This window comes from Miscanthus floridulus, chromosome 12, assembly GCF_019320115.1.
Source record: "Miscanthus floridulus cultivar M001 chromosome 12, ASM1932011v1, whole genome shotgun sequence".
Taxonomy (NCBI): Eukaryota; Viridiplantae; Streptophyta; class Magnoliopsida; order Poales; family Poaceae; genus Miscanthus; species Miscanthus floridulus.
In genome coordinates, this window is record NC_089591.1 from 53,417,537 (window position 1) to 53,436,024 (window position 18,488).

The 18,488-nt window shown below is 47.2% G+C and overlaps 1 protein-coding gene and 1 pseudogene across 1 annotated transcript; both read right to left on the reverse strand.

The window, feature by feature from the left end:
* Nucleotides 1-9,154: 9,154 nt before the first annotated feature.
* LOC136495892 (MA3 DOMAIN-CONTAINING TRANSLATION REGULATORY FACTOR 1-like) lies at nucleotides 9,155-14,757 on the reverse strand (annotated as a pseudogene).
* An 876-nt stretch (nucleotides 14,758-15,633) lies between these two features.
* On the reverse strand, nucleotides 15,634-17,397 carry LOC136497751 (uncharacterized). Its single transcript, XM_066493596.1, has 3 exons — nucleotides 17,164-17,397; nucleotides 16,896-17,045; nucleotides 15,634-16,023 (listed from the first exon to the last, which is right to left on the reverse strand). Exons 1-3 carry the CDS (start codon nucleotides 17,200-17,202, stop codon nucleotides 15,844-15,846), a joined length of 369 nt encoding a protein of 122 aa, XP_066349693.1. The 5' UTR covers nucleotides 17,203-17,397; the 3' UTR covers nucleotides 15,634-15,843.
* Nucleotides 17,398-18,488: the final 1,091 nt, after the last annotated feature.

An 18,488-nucleotide genomic window follows, 5' to 3' on the forward strand; every position in this document is an offset into this window, starting at 1 on the left:
ACGTTCCCTTTGGACCTGAGCTTGTTGGTTACCGCAGTCCCCCATCAGGTAGGCCATAGCTGCCGGCAATGCCGTGTTTGAAGTGTTTCGGGTGTTCCCAACTTAAGTTTCAATGTTTCATCTGAATGTTGCAAAAGTCGATCTGGGATGTTGCGTATGTTGCAATGGCAATATACGCATATTGCAAGTGTATGTTTCAAGTGTTTCAGACGTTTATTTCAAATGTTTCATCAGTTGACCTGGTGTTGCACATGTTGCAATGGCTATACATGCGTGTTCCAAACGTATGTTTCATCTGTTTTCAGACATATGTTGCAAATGTTTCATCTAGATTTTTCAAAAGTAGATCTTGTGTTACATGCCGCTGTTCGCCTGCTGCTGCTGCTGGCAGCCTGCTGGTGCGCCGCCGTGGTTCACGTGCCGGTGCCTCCACAGCGCGTATCCACAGGCGGGGCAGGTGGTCGCGGTTCTGCCGTGCCGACGCGGGATGGGCGCGGGGGCGTGGTTCTGCCATGCGGGGCGCGAGACGGGTGTGGGCCGCGGTTCCGGATGCTAGTTGGGAACAGAGCGGAGCACGTGGGATATGATGCGAGCACGGGGTGCAGACGCCCGTACGCTAGCCTTACCTCCGTAGTCGTATTGGCTGTATTCGTATTTGCTACTGTCCGTATACGAGAAGCACCTTAGATGTTACCATCATTGACAACCTCGCCAGAATCCCAGGACACATACATCCTATACACGAAACCGAGTAGGAGAAAATGAGCAGCATTGCCGAAAGGGAAGATGCCCAGATACGGGGAATACAGAAACCATGCGGAGCTAGTTACAAAAATACCAAAGGTTACGGCATATATCTCATAACCTGAAACAAAATGGTTTTATATTCTTTTAACTCTCAAAAGTACCCTCCCAGACCAGACCAATAGAACACTATCTCAACAAGCGACACCACATCCATCCTACAATCCTCCAGTATACGGTAACATAAGTAAACTAGGAACAGGAAAACTTTGGTATGGAGCTAATGACATCATGGGCACAAATGTACACACAGGGAAGGTATCGCCAGTGGTGGAAGCTCACGGAATGGAGGCGAAGGTCGGCAGCAGCCAGCCGCGCTCTGTTTTTTTGAGGAATCAGAAGGAGCCAGAGGCTCCTACTGCAAATTTATTGAAAATAAAAGAGAAAGCAAAGTGTCAAAGATTACAGGGAAAAACAGGGGAACAGCGAGCAAAACACTCCCATTGTCACTCACACCGGAGAGAGATTTCAGGGAACACAGAAGGAGAGAAAGAAAATTAAGAGAATTACAAATTGGAGTTGATCCATGCTTCTAAGTTGGGGGTGATTGTAGCCTTTGTTCTGTGCAACAACAAGAGTGATTCCACCGTGATAGTCCTTTTGCAATCAGCAACTGTGGGGTTTTTGTTTCTGAAGATAATATCATTTCTCATCACCCATATAGCCCAACAGACCAGTATGAAGATGTCAAGTGAGAAGCTAGCATTGTGAAGGATTTGTCATTCTCGAAATATTTCAGGAATTGTGAGTTGATCTGCATATTGAAAATTAAACAGTCCCCAACAATCCTTGGAAAAAGGGCAATAGAAGAGGAGGTGCATTATTGTTTCTTCAGAAGGTTGCTGACAAAGCACACAGTAATAATCATCTAAGTGCATTCTTCTTCTTCTCAGTATGCTTCTTGTGCTTAGTCTGTCTTTGAGTACCAACTAGAAAAATACTTTATGTTTGCTTTGACATGAAGTCTTCCAAAGCCATTTGAAGATAGGGTCAATCTGAGAGTGGCCTGTTAAAATTTTATAAGCCTTGGAGGAGGAGAAGTGAGAGGAGCCCCAAATGTATGTCCAACTGTCATTCACATTGTCCAATGTTAAATCTGATAGTTCAACCTGAAGTTCTTGCATCTGATTGTAAGCTTCTATTGATAATGGTAAGTGGAACAGATCATGGAAATAATCTGTATCATGGGCTGTGCTTAGGCTTATCCTTTTGTTTTTTGCAAAGGAATGGAGCTCTGGGTACTGTATCCTTCTTACTTGATCATTCCAGACATCATCCCAGAAAAGACATGTTTTGCCATTAAAGACCAGCACACTTGCCATACCTTTGTACTTATCCAGTAGCTTCAAGATATCACGCCACCAGAAAGATCCTCTTGGGGCTGTAGAGTTTGGCAGCCTGTCATTCCTGTAGTGTTTATCCCAGATCAGGTTCACCCATGGCAGATCTTTTCTATTAAAGAATTTGTCTAGATGTTTAAGTAGTAGTGCTTTATTCTGGGTTTGGAGGTTTAGCACACCTAATCCTCCTTCACATTTTGGTAAGCTGACTAAAGGCCAGGCTGCTTTTGCCATTTTCCTTGTATTTTCCTCTGCACCTCTCCAAAGACAATATTTCCTGTATTTGTCGATCTGTTTGATCACTGTTTTTGGCAAAGCAATTGAGCACATTGTATAAGTTGGGAGGGCTGTCAGGACTGAATTAGTGAGTTCAAGCCTACCAGCTTGGCTGAGGAAAGGTGAGACATAACTCAGTCTTTTTTCACATTCACTGATGAGAGGAAGGAAATCATCAACTTTTGGCCTGCTTAAACCCATGGGCAGGCCTAAGTAAGTGAAAGGGAAAGAACCAGTTGCACAACCAAAGGTTCTAGCAAGGTGATTTAGTTTTTCATTACTCACATTGATGGGCACCATCATTGATTTAGAGAAATTGATCTTCAGACCTGTTGAGTCACTGAAAGCTTGTAGGATCCCTTTCAGAAAGAAGAGTTGTGTGGCAGAGGCTTCCATGATGATCAATGTATCATCAGCATATTGTATGATAGGAAAATCCAATGTTGGGGCTGAAATTGGTAGCCTTAAATGACCATGCTGTGTTGCCTTGTTAATGATGGACTGGAGCAAGTCGGCTGCTAAGACAAAGAGCAGAGGAGAGAGAGGGTCCCCCTGTCTGACTCCTCTTTTACAATGGAAGGTTTTGCCAGGGACTCCATTTAACAGAACTGTAGATGTCCCAGAACTTAGAATGGAATTAATCCAGGATCTCCATTTCATGCCAAAACCCTTGTGTGCCATTACCTCCAAAATCACTTTATGCTCTATTTTATCGAAAGCTTTCTCGAAATCAAGTTTCAGGACTATAATCTCCTTTTTTGAGTGGTGGCATAGGTGGAGATATTCAAATGACCATGCAATGCAGTCCTGGATGGTCCTTGTCCTGATGAAGCCATACTAATTTTGGTGTACTAACTGTAGAATCACACTCTGTAGTCTGTTTGCTAGAAGTTTTGTGATCAGCTTGATAGAACAATTTAGCAAGGAGATTGGCCTAAACTCACCCACTTGTTGTGCACCATCGGTTTTAGGGACTAGAGTGATAAAGGAGTCATTTATGCTCTGAAGGCAAACTGAGTTGTTTTGGAAGGCAAGACAAAGAGCATAGAAATCTTCCTTAATAAAGTGCCAACATTTTTTGATGAATTCATTGTTAAATCCATCAGGACCAGGAGCTTTGTCATTGGCTAGGTTTTTGACTGCTGCATCAATTTCATCTCTAGTGAAAGGAACTTCCAGCCATGCAAGGTCTGTGTTGTTTTCTAGGAAAAAATTCAGGTTGAAGGCTATTGATTGAAATTCAGAATGTCCCAACCTCTCTTTGAATGTTTCCCAAAGTACAGCTGCTTTGTCTATGTGATTGTGTACTGTTTCACAATTGTGCTTCTGCAATTGAGCTATCAGGTTATTTCTGTGCTTGAGTGTTGCAGTTGCATGAAAAAGCTTGGTCCCAGCATCACCTTCTTTTACCCATCTAATATTGCCTCTTTGTCTCCAGTAGATTTTCTGTTGCTCCAAAAGCTGCTTCAGTTTCTCAGTAAGTGCTTCCTTGAAATTCCATTCCAAAACTGTCAGATCTCTAAATTCTTCTATGGTCTCTAGGAGGGAAATAACAATCTTGACATGACTTAGAATCTTCTTGAGACCTGAAAGTTGTTGTTGCCAGGCTCTTAGCACTTTTCTTAAGTTCTTGAATTTTGCGGTAACTAGCTTGGCCTTATCAGTTTGATTGCTTACTTCATTCCAGCCTTGCTGAGCAATCTGCAGAAAAGAGGGGTACTGCATCCAATAGTTTTCAAACCTGAATACTTGCCCTCTAGGGATGGAGGTTGAGACTGTAATATTGCAAGGCCAATGATCTGATGTTTGCATGATAAGAGTGGACACAGAGGTATCTGGGTAAGCAGTAGTCCATGAACTAGAGGTGAAGAACCAGTCTAGTCTTTCCAGCAAAGGAGATGGCTGCTTGTTTGTCCAAGTGTATTTCTTGCCATACAAGGGAAGTTCCACCAGGCCTAGGGCATTTATAGCTTCGTTGAATAGGAGCATCTCATTTGCATCTCCTCCAGGCTTGTTTCTGTTGTCTAGTTTCCTTAGAAGGTTGAAGTCTCCAACTATAAGCTAGTTATCATCAACAGCCGCTGTGTAGTGCTTGAACCATTGCAGAAAATTTCTTTTTCCTTCATGTGTGCAGGGCCCATATATGTTGGTCAAGAGCCAGGAATCATTGTTGTGTCTAGCAGAGAACTTGATTGTGATTGCAAAACTGTTCTGGAAGATTAGCTGGCCACTGAAGATGGAGCTTTTCCATCCAGTGATGAGCCCCCCTGATGCTCCAATGGAAGGCAGGAATTCAAAGGAATCAAAACTAGAGGGACTGAATTTTCTGAGAAATTGTAGGTCAAAAGCTTCCCTTTTGGTTTCTTGGAAGCAAAAAACATCACATCCAGCTTCAGTAAGAGTATCTTTGATTGGGCTCCACTTTTCATCTGAATTAATACCTCGAACATTCCAGCATAGCACTTTCCAGAATCTATGGGCCTGATTATTCATAATTACACAAAGGTAGATGGCTTCTTCTTTGGTGTAGGATCCCTGGAGTGGAGGGGCTGGCACCATCTTCTTCGTGGAAGGCTGAGACACTTTCATTTTCTTTAGGTTTTTTGTTTTCTTTTAGCTGCTTCTTTGTGATGGTCTTGCTGGTTTCCTTCTTCTTCAGATTCAGGACCTTTTCAGACATGATGTTTTCATCAATCTGACAGAGAGATGTACCCAGCTTATTTATCATGGCTGGGGACAGATCTGGTGGGTTTGGATTGCATGCCAGGCACTTCTTGCTACTACAGATGTCTGCTTTAAAACCTTTGTTATTCTCTTTTATTCTTGGGCTTCTCCTCACTTGAGTCTCAACCAGAGGTACTTTGGCCTTCTTTTTGCCTCTTTCAGAAACATCAGGTATTTTTTGATTAACTGAATTCTCAAGCTCTAGAAGCATTAGAAGATTATCAGTCCTCTTGCTGATGCATGAGAGTTCTTGTGTGGGGCAATGATTAGGGATCTTAATGCTAGTGGTTGCCAGACTTTGATTGAAGAATTTCCAAGCATCTGATAGAATAAAGTTCTTTGCCCACGTGTAGTTGCTTGGTGAGAGTAACATAGAGGTGAAAAAAGGTGCCCACTGAGTTGGGGCAGTAATTTTCCTGCCAGAAAGGTTTTCTGATGCCCTGAGCCAGAAATCTGTGGCTCCAGTCATCAACCCATTTTGTTTCTGATAAAAAGCAGGGCCAACAGTGAATTCATCTCTGATGAAGACTGCACCCACATTGAGGAAACTATTTTTAGCATTTTGATTGTTGAATTCAGCAGCAAAGGGGGTTGGGTGGACTCTGTCAATGATCCTGACCATTCGTAGTTGGATATTGTTTTCCTGGATTACTTGGTTCTGTTGCGAGTCCATATTTTGCTCAATTTTAGCCTCCTGAATTTCATTTTCATTCAAAATGTCATTCTCATGAATATCCAGATTAAAGGAATTGTTCTGCTTGTCCAGCGGATGGATGGGAGGTACATCAACCACATTGTCAGACACTTCCGCTTGGGGAACAGGTTGGGCAGGTTGTTCCACTAATATCTCCTGCATCATCTGCTGGTTATCATCCTGATCCATCTCCCAATTATTTTGAGCTTGGTTAACTTGGATATTTAGATGAATCAATACTTCTTGGGGATCTTCCACCATTGGCAACTCATTGAGATCTTGAATCAAGACAGGAGGTGCGGCATTTAAGTTGATTTCTATAGCAGTCTGTTCTGGTTGTGCAGCTAGCAACACCTCAGGCCAACTTGGCCAATCATTATTTTGTTCAGGAACAACCCCATCATCAGGGGCGTTGCCAATGGGCTCCTGGATTTGCTGCTGAGGGGGTTCTTCTTGCTGATCTAGAATATTTTGTCCCAACCCAAAGAAATCAAATTCAGGCTGTCCCTGAGTCTGTACATAGGCCGGAATGGGATTTTCATCATTTTCTTGGAGCATTGTATCAACACTTGTACGGCTGGGTGTAGCACTACTAGTCTCCCTAGAAGGCAAAAGGATACCAAGAGTTAGATTAGTGCTAACATCTGCATGTTTCTCTGTGTTGTGGGTCTTAGCTTCGTTGTGGCCCGCTGTCATTGAGTTATTAGGTAGCTTCCAAGGTACTAAAAGAGGCTCCGGCGGATTCGTTGAATGTTGAGGCATTAGTGAATATTTCCACCAGTCTGTGAAGGAGGAGAAGCGCGGTGGGCTGCTCGATCCCGGCCCAAAAGCCACACGCGCATTCTTGGAAAACCATCTGGGCTGCGCGAGGTCATCTTTTCCTTTATTGCAAAGTGAAGGCTCTTGGAGCGCGTTGCGTTTGTAGCAGGCAGCAATGCAATTTACTGCTATGTGTCCCCATCGCATGCAGGCCAAACACTTGATTGGGTTCATGCAGGCACGCCGAGGATGTTTGTCAGAGAGACATCTTGAGCAAATCCCGGGAACCTTTCCCTTTGAGAGATATTGTGTCCCTGGCGGTTGACGTAGACTCAAATTCAAATTTGAACTCCCACCGTTGTTGTCTCGACTGCCTCTTTTTTGACCGGAGCCTGAATGGAACTTGGCATGAACTGAACGATCTTTGAGTTGAGCTGAGGCATTGATCTGGCCAGAATGATTCGGGAACTGCAATCTATCAAAAGCAGAAACTCTCAGTGGGATTCTATTTGCACCTGTTAGAGGGCCAAACTTTACTGCATCTGCAAAAGAGCGTTGGCATGTTGATCTCTGGGCTGCAGCTGCTGAGGAACTTTGCTTGGAAGAGGAGTTTCTTCTGATTTTAGACCAAGATATGTCTTCTTCTTTGCAGAACTCAGCAAACTCAAACTCCCATCGAGGGCCACCATTACTCCAGAGATTGAAGAACACTTTGTAACCAGAGCAGGAAAAGCTATTGAGCTTGAAAATGTGGAATCCAACTTGCTTGGCAGCCACAGAAAACCGGAAGACACGATCGGCAAGCTGAACAACATCAAAAGCAGGAGCCGAGCCACCAATGGTTGCTTGAAGAATCAAACCAACCGAAATGGGGCAAAGACGAAACTTACAGCGACCAAAGGAAGCCACTAAGAAAAACGGACGATGAGCAGAACTAGCAGGTGAAACCGAAAGACCAAATCTCTGACGGACCACAGATTCAATGCCCAAACCTGGACGAAAACTGAGGCCAGGCAGGTCCATGGTGCAAGAGGGGTTCAAAAGCCGGCACTGGCACCGCTCCGGGTACTGCAAGATGCAGAGCTGACGAGGAGCAGGCAGGGGAGCTCCGGCGAGAGCGTGGCAGTTCCGCACCCCACTGCGGCAAAACACCAAACAGGTTGTGTTCAGACTTCACAGAAGTTTCATCCTCTAGCTCTCGCACCGAACAGGACGCCAGGAAGGATTTCTTCGAAGCCCACAGGAGGTTGTGATGGACTTGTCGTCCTCGTTACTCGTCAGGGACTCAGGGGGGCAGGGGGCAGACGGCAGACGGCAGACGGCAGAGGAGCCAGCGTCCGGCTTGCCGCATCCTCGAGGGCAGCAGGGGAGGCGGTGGTCCGGCGGACAGCAGCCACCGCAGGGCCGCAGATGCAGCAGCTCGGGGGCCGTAAGAACAATATTGATCTTAGTGTTTACTTATTCACACCTGGGATGGACGGGACGAGCGGGGGACGGAGGCGCCGAGGCGTCCGTTGCGGAGGCGCGCGAGATGCCTCCTTTCGCTTTTCTGCGGTGGTGCTGCTCCTCTCTGCGCACGGTGCCTCTTTCTCTGTTGCGAGCTCCACATACTCTCCAAACTTCTCCTGAGCATTCGGGGTGTCGAGGATCAGATCATCAAGGCCTTCCTTGACACGGGCAAAGCCTTTGATCATCTGGTTGATGGTTATCAGCCCCTCGCCGAAACACTCCTGCAGCAGGGCCAAGATTCTGGTGTCACTCTGCTTCTCCATCGCCATGACTAGTGCCTTCTTTACCACCTCATGGTTGAAAAAGGGCATCCCAAGATCATGGTTGAAGAAGGGCCAAGATGCTTGGTTCAGTTACAGTATGATGACACCACGGTAGATGCGTGGATCATGATCTGGGGCGATAAATGCCCTGTTCGCTGGACTGATAAGCCATGACTGAAAGTACTGTTGGTCGATTTGTTGTGAGAGAAAAATATTGTTCGTTGGCTGAAAAAGTACGCCTTATAAGCCAAGCGAACAGGGCAAAATATTCTTCTCGCCAGTTCTATTCATATGCCTTCAGTTGGGTTGAAACTCATCCATATTACAAAGTGCTTTGGAAGTCTCACTGCACCCCCCGTGTTAAATTCTTAGCATGGCCGATACTAGTAGATCGTCTCAACACCAAGACAATGCTAAGGAACCTAAATGTTCAAGATGACACTCTGTGTCATGTGTTCTGCCGGGATTGAGGACATTGATCACCTGTTCTTTAAGTGCCCCTTTGCGGTACAGTGCTGGGCTTCGATAAACTTCAGCTGGGACACGTCTTTGCCGCTGCCAGAAAGATTTATAAGGGCGTGTGACGTACACGGCTTGGAATTCTTCACGGAAGCGTCTATTATAGCAGCTTGGGAGCTTTGAAAATTGCGTAACGACAAGATCTTCCAACGACGGGATCCCACGCATAGTATTTGGCTAGCAAATTTTAAACATCAATGTTTGTCTCAATCTGTTAAATTTAGGGATGATCTTAGGTCATCTTTTTGCTTTTGGCTTGCTTTTAGTTAACTCAGGTTTGTAACTCTGTTAGCCTTTTTTTTAATATATATTAAAACCACTGTGGGGATCTCCCCCCCACCCCCCCACCCCCCCCAGTCTTTTGCGTCAAAAAAAAATGGCTGCGAGGATATGTTCTCCATACCAAAGGTGAGAGCACGCTTCACAACCTCATGATAGAAAAACGGAAGGCTAAGCTCTCTTATACACCTGAAGGCTTCATCTATGTCTCCACTCTCAATATACTCTCTGAGAATATTCTGAATCCTCCTTTTTGCTTCTTCTACAGTAAAGTGTGTGCTTCCGCCCCATTTGTGTTCGACCAACTCTGCATGGTGGGGAGCTGACAAATAGCTCTTTTCAACAACCTGCAGAACTTGAATGCCCTTGGAAAATTCTGGTAAGTAGTGCTCTAGCTCGAGTGAGGAAAACAGGAGGTAAAATTTCATCAACAATAGCCCGTGCAATAAAAACTGCCAAGACATCAGTAACATCTGGTATATCAACAGTCAGATCTTCTGTAGACTCCAGAAGCATCATAAAACCTTCACTGATTGTGTAGGAGCTCAGTAGATCAGCATACAAAGAAGATAACAGAATTGATGCCATTTCTTTTTCTTTGTCATGACGATCCATTGCCATAGATATGAGCTTCTTCACAAAGTAATGCTGAAACTGATCAGATCCAAGACCCCTTAGGCTCAGAAGCTGCCAATTCCACATCTCCTGTACTAAAATACTCCTCAATTATTGGAACTACGAGCTTTCTATAGTCATCTAATGTACCAGGAATCTGCATTTGCATTGACACAGAGCATTGTTAAATAAGCGTACCATATCAACAAATAATAAATGAAAGCAACATCATGAAGTGTATATCGAACCTTGCTATTCCCATTAACTAGTTTTTTCAACTCTTGAGATGGTAAAGAATCTACACCTTCATGATTGTCTTGTTCAGTTTTCCCACCAACACCATCTGAAATAAAACCATGGAGTTAGGTGATACCAGCATGAAAGAAACCCTCCTAGAAAAGCATTGCATGTAGTCAAACCACACTAAACAAATTACATAATCAATTCATCATTACTGCTTCTAAATATAAACATGCCTCATACATAACCATTTCATCACCATCACTTCTATATATAGATAGCCAGGTTTTGCGTGCTCTGGACTATAATTTTTAGTAACTTGCTCTACTTATTTTCTGGCAAGAATGACACAGGTTAAATACAAGTATCAAGCCTTACTGATCATCACAATTTGCATCGCAATAGCAAATTAATGATTCTCAGTTGCCATGTTCACAAATTCATATTGCAAAAGCACTTCTAATGTCACAAACATGTAATCAAGAAATGTGCAGATGACTTTAAAATAAAAATGCCAAAATAAGACATTGAAACGCCAAGCTAGACATGGTTTGCTAAGCCAAGGAGCCAAAAAGTTAGGCATTCATAATAAACAGTTAAATATTGTCTAGACAGCGACAACTGAACATGATATTTAAGAAGTGGATCATACAACTATGCCACTGAAACAATGACACCAAAATTTTAAGGGAGCGTATCACATAAATTTCATTCAGACCACAAGGGTTCTGTTTGCAGGAAAAAAAAACTACCCTATAAACTACCTTCATATAACTTGAGGTTCACAACAAATCATAGTTAACCATTTTACAGAAAAAAGAAGGAAAGGCACATACTTTGGGTTTATCCTATGGCAGCTTTGTGCTCAAACTTAAGTATCCCCAAACACTTAGCCATAAATATCTATTGATTGTGAAACAAAAGAACAGAAACTTCAACATGTACTGAAATTTGAAGCTGACAAATGCATAATAATTGCTGGCCCGTAGCACATCATTACAATGTAACTTTCAATTAGAAGAAAAAATTCAACACTATACAGTGTTTCGACCCTTTCTGTCAATTAAAAAATGTCATCAGTACCGACAGAAGCTTGGTCGGCTTTAAGCTCAAGCTTAAGCCTCTCCAAAGATCTGATGACATATAGCAATCAATCATGGAGTATTTGGACAGTATTGAAAACCTGACCAATGAGTTACCAAATGCACGAACTATTTCCCAAAGGAAACAGGGGCGCTTTAACTTTGTTGGATTTCTGAGGTGCAAGGATTTTGCTTCATAACGAAATCAGGGATCCAATCATTTCGGACAAGTGCATGAGAGCCTAGAATCACTAGACACCATAGCCAAGAAACTCAAGCATCATGAACCAAAAAGAATCAGACACAAGTAAGTTTCCTGCCACACAAGCAGCAACGTTAAACCAATACTAAACAAAAAAAGGACACTACTACGGCGCGCGTGTGCAGGCACACAGGACTCCGTCCGCACGCCTCCTCCTTCACCCGCGCGCATCCCCTTCTTCCTCGGCGTTCGTCTTCCTCCTCGCGACCCCTTCCTCCCCAACCCCTGCCTCCTCCCCCACCGCCCCCGGCCAGCGGCTCCCTCGCTGTTGGCTGCGCCTCCCACCTCCCGGCCCTAGACCCCACCCTCCTCCTCGTCTTCGTCCTCGCCCCCGCCGCTGCCCAACGCCCGCGGAGACCTCCTTCTTCCCCTCCCCCCACCTTCCGCCGCTGCCATGGCTATGGGTGCCCCCACCCCGACCTGGCCCGGCCACCTCCTACGACGCTGGAACACTAACGCCCCCCCCCCCCCCCCCCCCCCCCCGGCATGCCTCCCCCAAGCCCCTTCTAAGCCCACCGGTGTTGAGGAAGAAGAGAAGGAGAGAGAAGGCGCGGGGTCGCGCCAGCACGATACAGCGCGGACTTCTTCTCCGGCGGCGGCGGTGACAAGTAAGTTGTCCTGCATTTATTTTTTTGTCTTCTTGTGCGTGCGCGCGGGAACATTTCCGCGCGCGTGCGGAAATAAGCATTTCCGAAAAAAGAAACAATCTTAAGTCGCTAGCATTCATGCTACGCTGAAATATACCCACCAGCTTCAAACACATCACTGAACTTGATTGAAGATAGCCTATTTGCACGCAGGGCAACATGAATTGGGCAGCCCAAATGGCAACAGATCCCCTCTCCTATCATGACCAGTGCTGACCATAGGAGAAGCATCTAAGGGCCAAAACCTCAAGCAACAACAGAACCAAACATTTCCATTCAAGTTCAGTATCTACATCGACTCTAAACATTTATTTGGCCACAGTAGCATCTCATAACACAATCGGTGAGCGACAGATATACTCGTACGGATGAAAAGCGGTCACCTTTCTATTGAATATATTATGGGCTTGGCTCGTATAATATTTAATAAATCAAATAAAATTCTATGGTACGTAACATTAAGCGTTGTATGATTTAATACCATACGAATTTTTGACTGAACGTTGACTCAGCTTATATAGTTGGAAATTATTCATCTTAATTGAGAAGCTGAGAAAAGGACATAGGCTGCCGCGCGCGCGCGCACGCCGCCGGTGGCGGCCAGGCCGAGGCATGCAGGCGGCGGGCGGCGGGCCTGGCCAGTCTTTTGCCACTTAATCCACATAATTATTGGAGTTTTCTCTCCTTTATGGTAGAGGCGAGGTGATTGCGCCGTTTCTGTTTCCCTGTCTCTTCGTGTCTCCTCCTGGATTCCTCCGCTGGCTCTCTTTCTCCCCATCGTAGGCATAAAACATAACGTCATCCGTCAGTCCTTCTTCCGCAACCGCTTCCGAGAGAAACCACATCTCAGCCACCCTCTGGCTTTCCCGTCCCGTACCTCTGCGCGCACGGAGTAGCGGGAGAGCAGGTGCCTCCGGAAGCCTCGTCCGCATGAGAATCTTGCACGGGGTGAGCGGCGATTAGGTTTTTAGGGAGCGATCCGCGACTGCTCATCCACGTACGTCTTCTTCCTGGTGGTGATCGCTCTCGGAACCCGCCTTCTTCCCGGTGATTGCTTGCGCAACAGCAAGGCGTCTTCTTCCTAGTGACCGTTCGTGGGACTGCACTGCGAACATCTTCCTGCATCGACTGCGGTCCACGACTTCGAGCAACGCACTATGTTGACTAGTGAGAATGGAGCCTCCGATGCCCACGGCATGGGACCCTCCGCTGGGTACATACTTATGTCTGTAATTACCGCACTTTGCGTTCTTACTGTATCGATCTATATGTCGTGTCTGTATGCTGTAGCGTTCATTAGAGATTTACATATGCACATATATGTCGTCACGAACTTGCTGATGTTATATTTCTGGATTAAATTAACCATGAAAATGCCTAAATTTCTAACACTTTCTTAGTGGGGTGGTGGTGCGGGAGGTGTCTGACGGCGATCCCGCCGTCCGTCGGCGCGCCCCCGCCGGTGGCCACCCGCAGGTGCCCCTTCGCAAGCATCCTCGTCGGCGACATCGCCCCCTCCTCCGCCGCCATCTCCCTCTGCCCCTGTCCTCCTCCTCTGCACACCCTACACCGCACACGCACACAGCACAGTGCCACACAGACAGGAACCAAAATCAGCAACAAAATCGAGCGAAATCGAATCCGAAAGCTGTGCGAGCGCAGGACAATCCGAGATGAGTTGGCGGGCGTCCGTCGCACCTGTGGAGATCGGAGGCGATGGGGCGGTGACAAGGACGGCGGAGGCCGGCGCGGATCTCACCCCGGGCGTGGCGTTTCCGCCGCACGACGAGTTAGGGAGCGAGAGGGGACGCAAGGGGGGGGCAGAGGGGTCGAGAGGGAGTTTCTCGTTTTATTTATCGGCCTCACCCCTGTTCTGGCGGTTAATCATTTATGGCCCCCCTCTAATTACCATTCCCCCCGGGTGTGTTAGGTTAGTCCTCCCTCCGGGTAAATGGTAAAAAATCCAAGGCTCCATTTTCCCTTTCTCGTGTTTTCTTTCTTACCTCCCAAGCAGGCAAAAGCACCGCCATGCCGACGAGACTGGCAGTCGGACCCACTTGTCAGTGCATCAAGGCTGCTGAGCTGCGCGGTTGTTTAGGGCCCCTTTAGCACGGCTTCACGAGCAGCTTCTCGAGCGGCTTTTGATGAAGCCGTGCCAAACGGACAAAACCAAAACGGCTCACGAGCGGAAGCCGGCGAAAGCCCCTAAAATCCCGCTCTCTACACTTCTCCACCGGGGAGAAGCCAAAAATAGCGGCTCATACAGGCTTCTCCTCGTCCCAACAACTCATTTTCCATCTTTGTCCCGGGAGGATGAGCAGTGGACGACGTCGATGCGGGGCCGCAGCTGCCGCCGACGGCGCGACGCGGCGGCGGCCATGGGGCCAGGCGCGGTCATGGCAGCTGGCGGCGCGGCAGCGCGCAGGCGCGATTGGGGCAGCTGGACTCCCTGCTCCACCCCCGCCGCCCCGCCGGCCTTCGGCTCTGCCCCGCCGGCTCCGCGGCCAGCCTCCTGCTCCGCCCGAGAGAGAGAGATGGATGGAGGGAGTGGGTGCCGGTAGCTCCTTATCCGAACGCGAGAGAGAGAGAGAGAGAGAGAGAGAGAGAGAGAGAGATGGATGGAGTGAGGCCGTTCGGATAAGGAGAAGAAAAGAAGGGAGAAGGAAAGAAAAAGAAAAAAAAGAAAGAAAAATGAAGAGAAAAAAGAAAAAAAAAAATAAGGGTATTTTAGACATTTTACATCTTCTTTACGGCCGTTTTGCCAAACGTTTTTGTACAAAATAAGCCAGAGTCAGAAAAAGCTGCTTTTCCATACGAGCCAAAGCCAAAGCTGTTTTTTCATGAGCCGGAGCCATGCCAAACCGGCCCTTATTTCGGCTTGTGGGGCGGCTGTACCTGCGGATAGAACGGGTGTATACACCTGCTGGTGATCAGATGTCACCGCCCGCGGCGGAGCGGTGTATGGACGGCGTCCATACAGCGCGCCCCCGCCAAGCGCCAACGCCCAACGGATGGGGATGGGCGGCGGCGTGGGGATTTGGCGCGGCCACGTGGCGAGAGCGAGACCGATACCGGAAGGCGACGCGAGCGCCGCCGGTGGACGCTCCAGATGGCCGTCGGAGCACGTCGGCTGACGCGGAAAGCCGCGGCGGCGGCAAGAAAACCCGCCAGATAGACCGGTCGCCGTTCACGCCTGGAACTTTTTTTTTTTCTTCCTTCCGTTTCTGAACGTTGTGTCCCGCTGGCCAGTCACATGGGCGACGCCGACGGGAAGCCGGATGGGGGGTGGGGAGCCCCGATGACGAGGGAGGCCGCGAGAAGCCAACGGCCTTTACACCCTGTATGGCTGTATATCGGTGATGCTTATCGCCATTCACGGCTTCTTCAGAAAACTAGCGCAGGGCGCCGAGGCGTAGCGATGATGAATTGATGACAGGGACAGGAGGGATTAAGGAATTCCTTCCGGATCAGATAAGATGCATTAAGCTAAGCACGCACGAGTGGCATCATCGCACTACATCTTGGCTAGATCCTGGCCTGATGCCCGGACAGAGCAGTTTCTGAACTTTTTTGTTTTCAGAAAAGATATGCAACCTTTTGCATACTAAACTTTATGCCTCATCTAGCTTTTTTCAGTTACACAGAGCAGCACGCAGGGAAACACTATCCCTGACGCATGATCGTCCACCACCCACTGGGCCAAGTGTTCGATGGACATAGAAGCAGCAGCAGAGCCGATCGATTGTTATTACAGCTAGATAGATAGAGATGAGTGAAGCGATGCTGATGTACAGATACAGACATACAGTAGGTAGGTACTAGCTGTCTAGCTAGGACTGGTCGAGCAGGTTTTGGAGGTAGAGGTTGAGGATGTATCTGCCGGTGGAGAGGACGTCGAGGCGCTTCTCGCTCGGCTCGTACCGCCCCTTGCGCAGCTGGTACCGATGCGTCACCGCCGACACCGTGTACGCCTGACCCTCGATCGTCACGCTCTCGCCGCAGTGGATGTTCTGCTTGGCGTAGGCGCGTAGCCCGTGTCCGTCCGTCGTCATCCATGCCCCCGGCACACAACACAACCAAGAACAACAACGCCGTTAGCTAGGAACCGGCAGCAGTTGCAGTGATAACTTTTTTTTTTTTGGAGCCTAGTTGCAGTGATAACTTGTGTGTGCAGTGCACATGCAATGCAAAGAGTACTAGAGTAGAGAGGTTGAGATAATATATAAAAGAAAAAGGCACCAAACTATATGAAGATCCCTGCGGCTAGCTATGTGAAAAATACGTCAGTGTTTTTTTTAGCAGAGTACTAGTGGCAACAGCAATTGCTGACGTTGTTCTCCGAATACTGAATATTCAGAAGAAGGAGCTCTGAAAAAAAAAATTCAGAACAAGTAGTTCAGACTCTGAGCAAGGAGCTGTAAGTTTTCGCACGCATGCAGCAAATTCAGTTTCTGAACATGCCAAGCAGGCTGCGGGCACAGGACGGGACGATGCTGCTCCACTCCACTTTGCTCATAGTGCCTGTGTTATTGTTGCCTTGTTGGTCGCTGCAGCCTTAATCAGGATGAACGAGCATTTTGCCGTCTACTGGTGAGTGCTATGCTATAATTGTTGCATTGAATAAGTGAAAGAATATTCTTGGCATCAAATAAAATTAAGATAGTGTTTTCTCTTTGCGAAAGACAATAAAGTTCTTCTAGCCGATTACATCGACTGAACTTTAGTATCTGCGAGTTTGCTTCGTGTCAAACCCGGCACCAGTCAGATTACATCGACTGAATGCAAGATTCAGAGCTGAGGTGAAGTCTTCTAGACACTACTACATGGCAGCATACATGCATATAGGAAGAAGAAAACAGATGGGAAGAGAGATGTCGCGTACGGTGGGGAAGCAGCGGACGCCGAGGCACCGCGGCGGCGGCGTGATCTCGACGACCTTGAAGGGGTGCTTGTGCTCCTTGCTGTCCCGCTCCCGCTCCCGCTCCCTGTCCCGGCCGTCCTTGTTCTTCCTGCATGCCACCGCGAAACGCGGCTGCATGCAGTTTGAAGTAGCAGCAGCAAGAGAGAGAGATTAGCGAACTGCAGCAACGCTAGCTGTTCGATCTGGGATATCTCATCACATCACAGCGGCTGACCGTGCGCTTACATACCTTGTGGTACGTGAAGGAGGTGGACGCGAGCATGGCCATGGCGGACTCCGGGCTGCTCGCTCGCTTGATTCCTGGTGCTGAAGGATTCGATTCAGCTCGTAGCTCGTTTCCTGCGAGGCCGACGAACCGTGGAAAATCGTCGTGTGGCTACTCTACAACGCGGTGGCGATCGATAGGCAGATATTTTGATTCTGTCCTAGTGGCCGTGGATGTCTACGGCGGTTGATTGATTGGGCCTGGTGGGAAATATGCTTCGGGCAGGAGGGAAGTGTGGAACGAGCCGCGCCACGCGCCGGCGCGTACGTGGTACTTTCCGACCACGGCTTGTTCAGAGTCTGTTTTGGGCCTCTTTGTGACGACTTCTTGTGCTGTGCAGGCCTAACAAGGGCCTCCCCCAGCCCAGCTGATCAAAACGGCTGGACTGGAGGAAAACCATGCCGCCGTTCTTCAGTGGTCTGTTTTATATCAACTTGATGTAATACTGTTTTTTTTTGGGGGAACAACTTGATGGAATAATGTTGGGTTACCTTCAGTGGACAGTTCTGCTAAGAACTCATAAATCGTTTGTCTTGCAGTATATATTGTTCTTGTTCATCGCTGGCGTCAGGACTCACCATCCAACTGATACTCACCCACAGATGGTAAGCGAACAAATGGGAACCACAGTGTTCTCCTCGCAGCACAGTATATATATCCACCAAAATGCATCAACATCTACCGCGTCAATTTAGTTTCATCAAAACCACTATGAACCTTAATAGTACATTTATTTGATACCGTAATATATATTTTCCCCAATAAAAACCAGATTAAAGTTAGATAATTTAACTTAGAACAAAGTCAAAATGACTAATGATCTAGAAACGGATGTATTCTCATGGCTGACGATCTGCAGTGTAGATGAGGCTGCTGCCAGTGCCGGAATTACATAAAACTAATCAACCTGCATCGTTAGTCTGAAAACACTACTATAAAAAATAGAACACAAGGCCCCTGATGAACAGAGTACAGAGGCGACTATTTTCTAATGTCGTCTATGTAAATAGCCAAGCGAGCTCTAGGCAAACATATGCCTCTCTAAATAGTCCTCTTGTGACGTCGTCTTTGCCAATACATTAGCATGCAGCAATGGGCGTTCTAAGGATAAATGGTTATTTTTATAGGCAGGCTTCCTAGGAGCGTCGCCCTCTAAAAGTTGATTAACAGACGTGGCAGTCTTAAGAGGCCGACATTTAAATGTAGTTGTCTAAAAATTCGTAACTTTTAAAATGGATTTTATACCAAAATTGTAGAGTTCGACACGATCTACAACTCGTATTAGACAA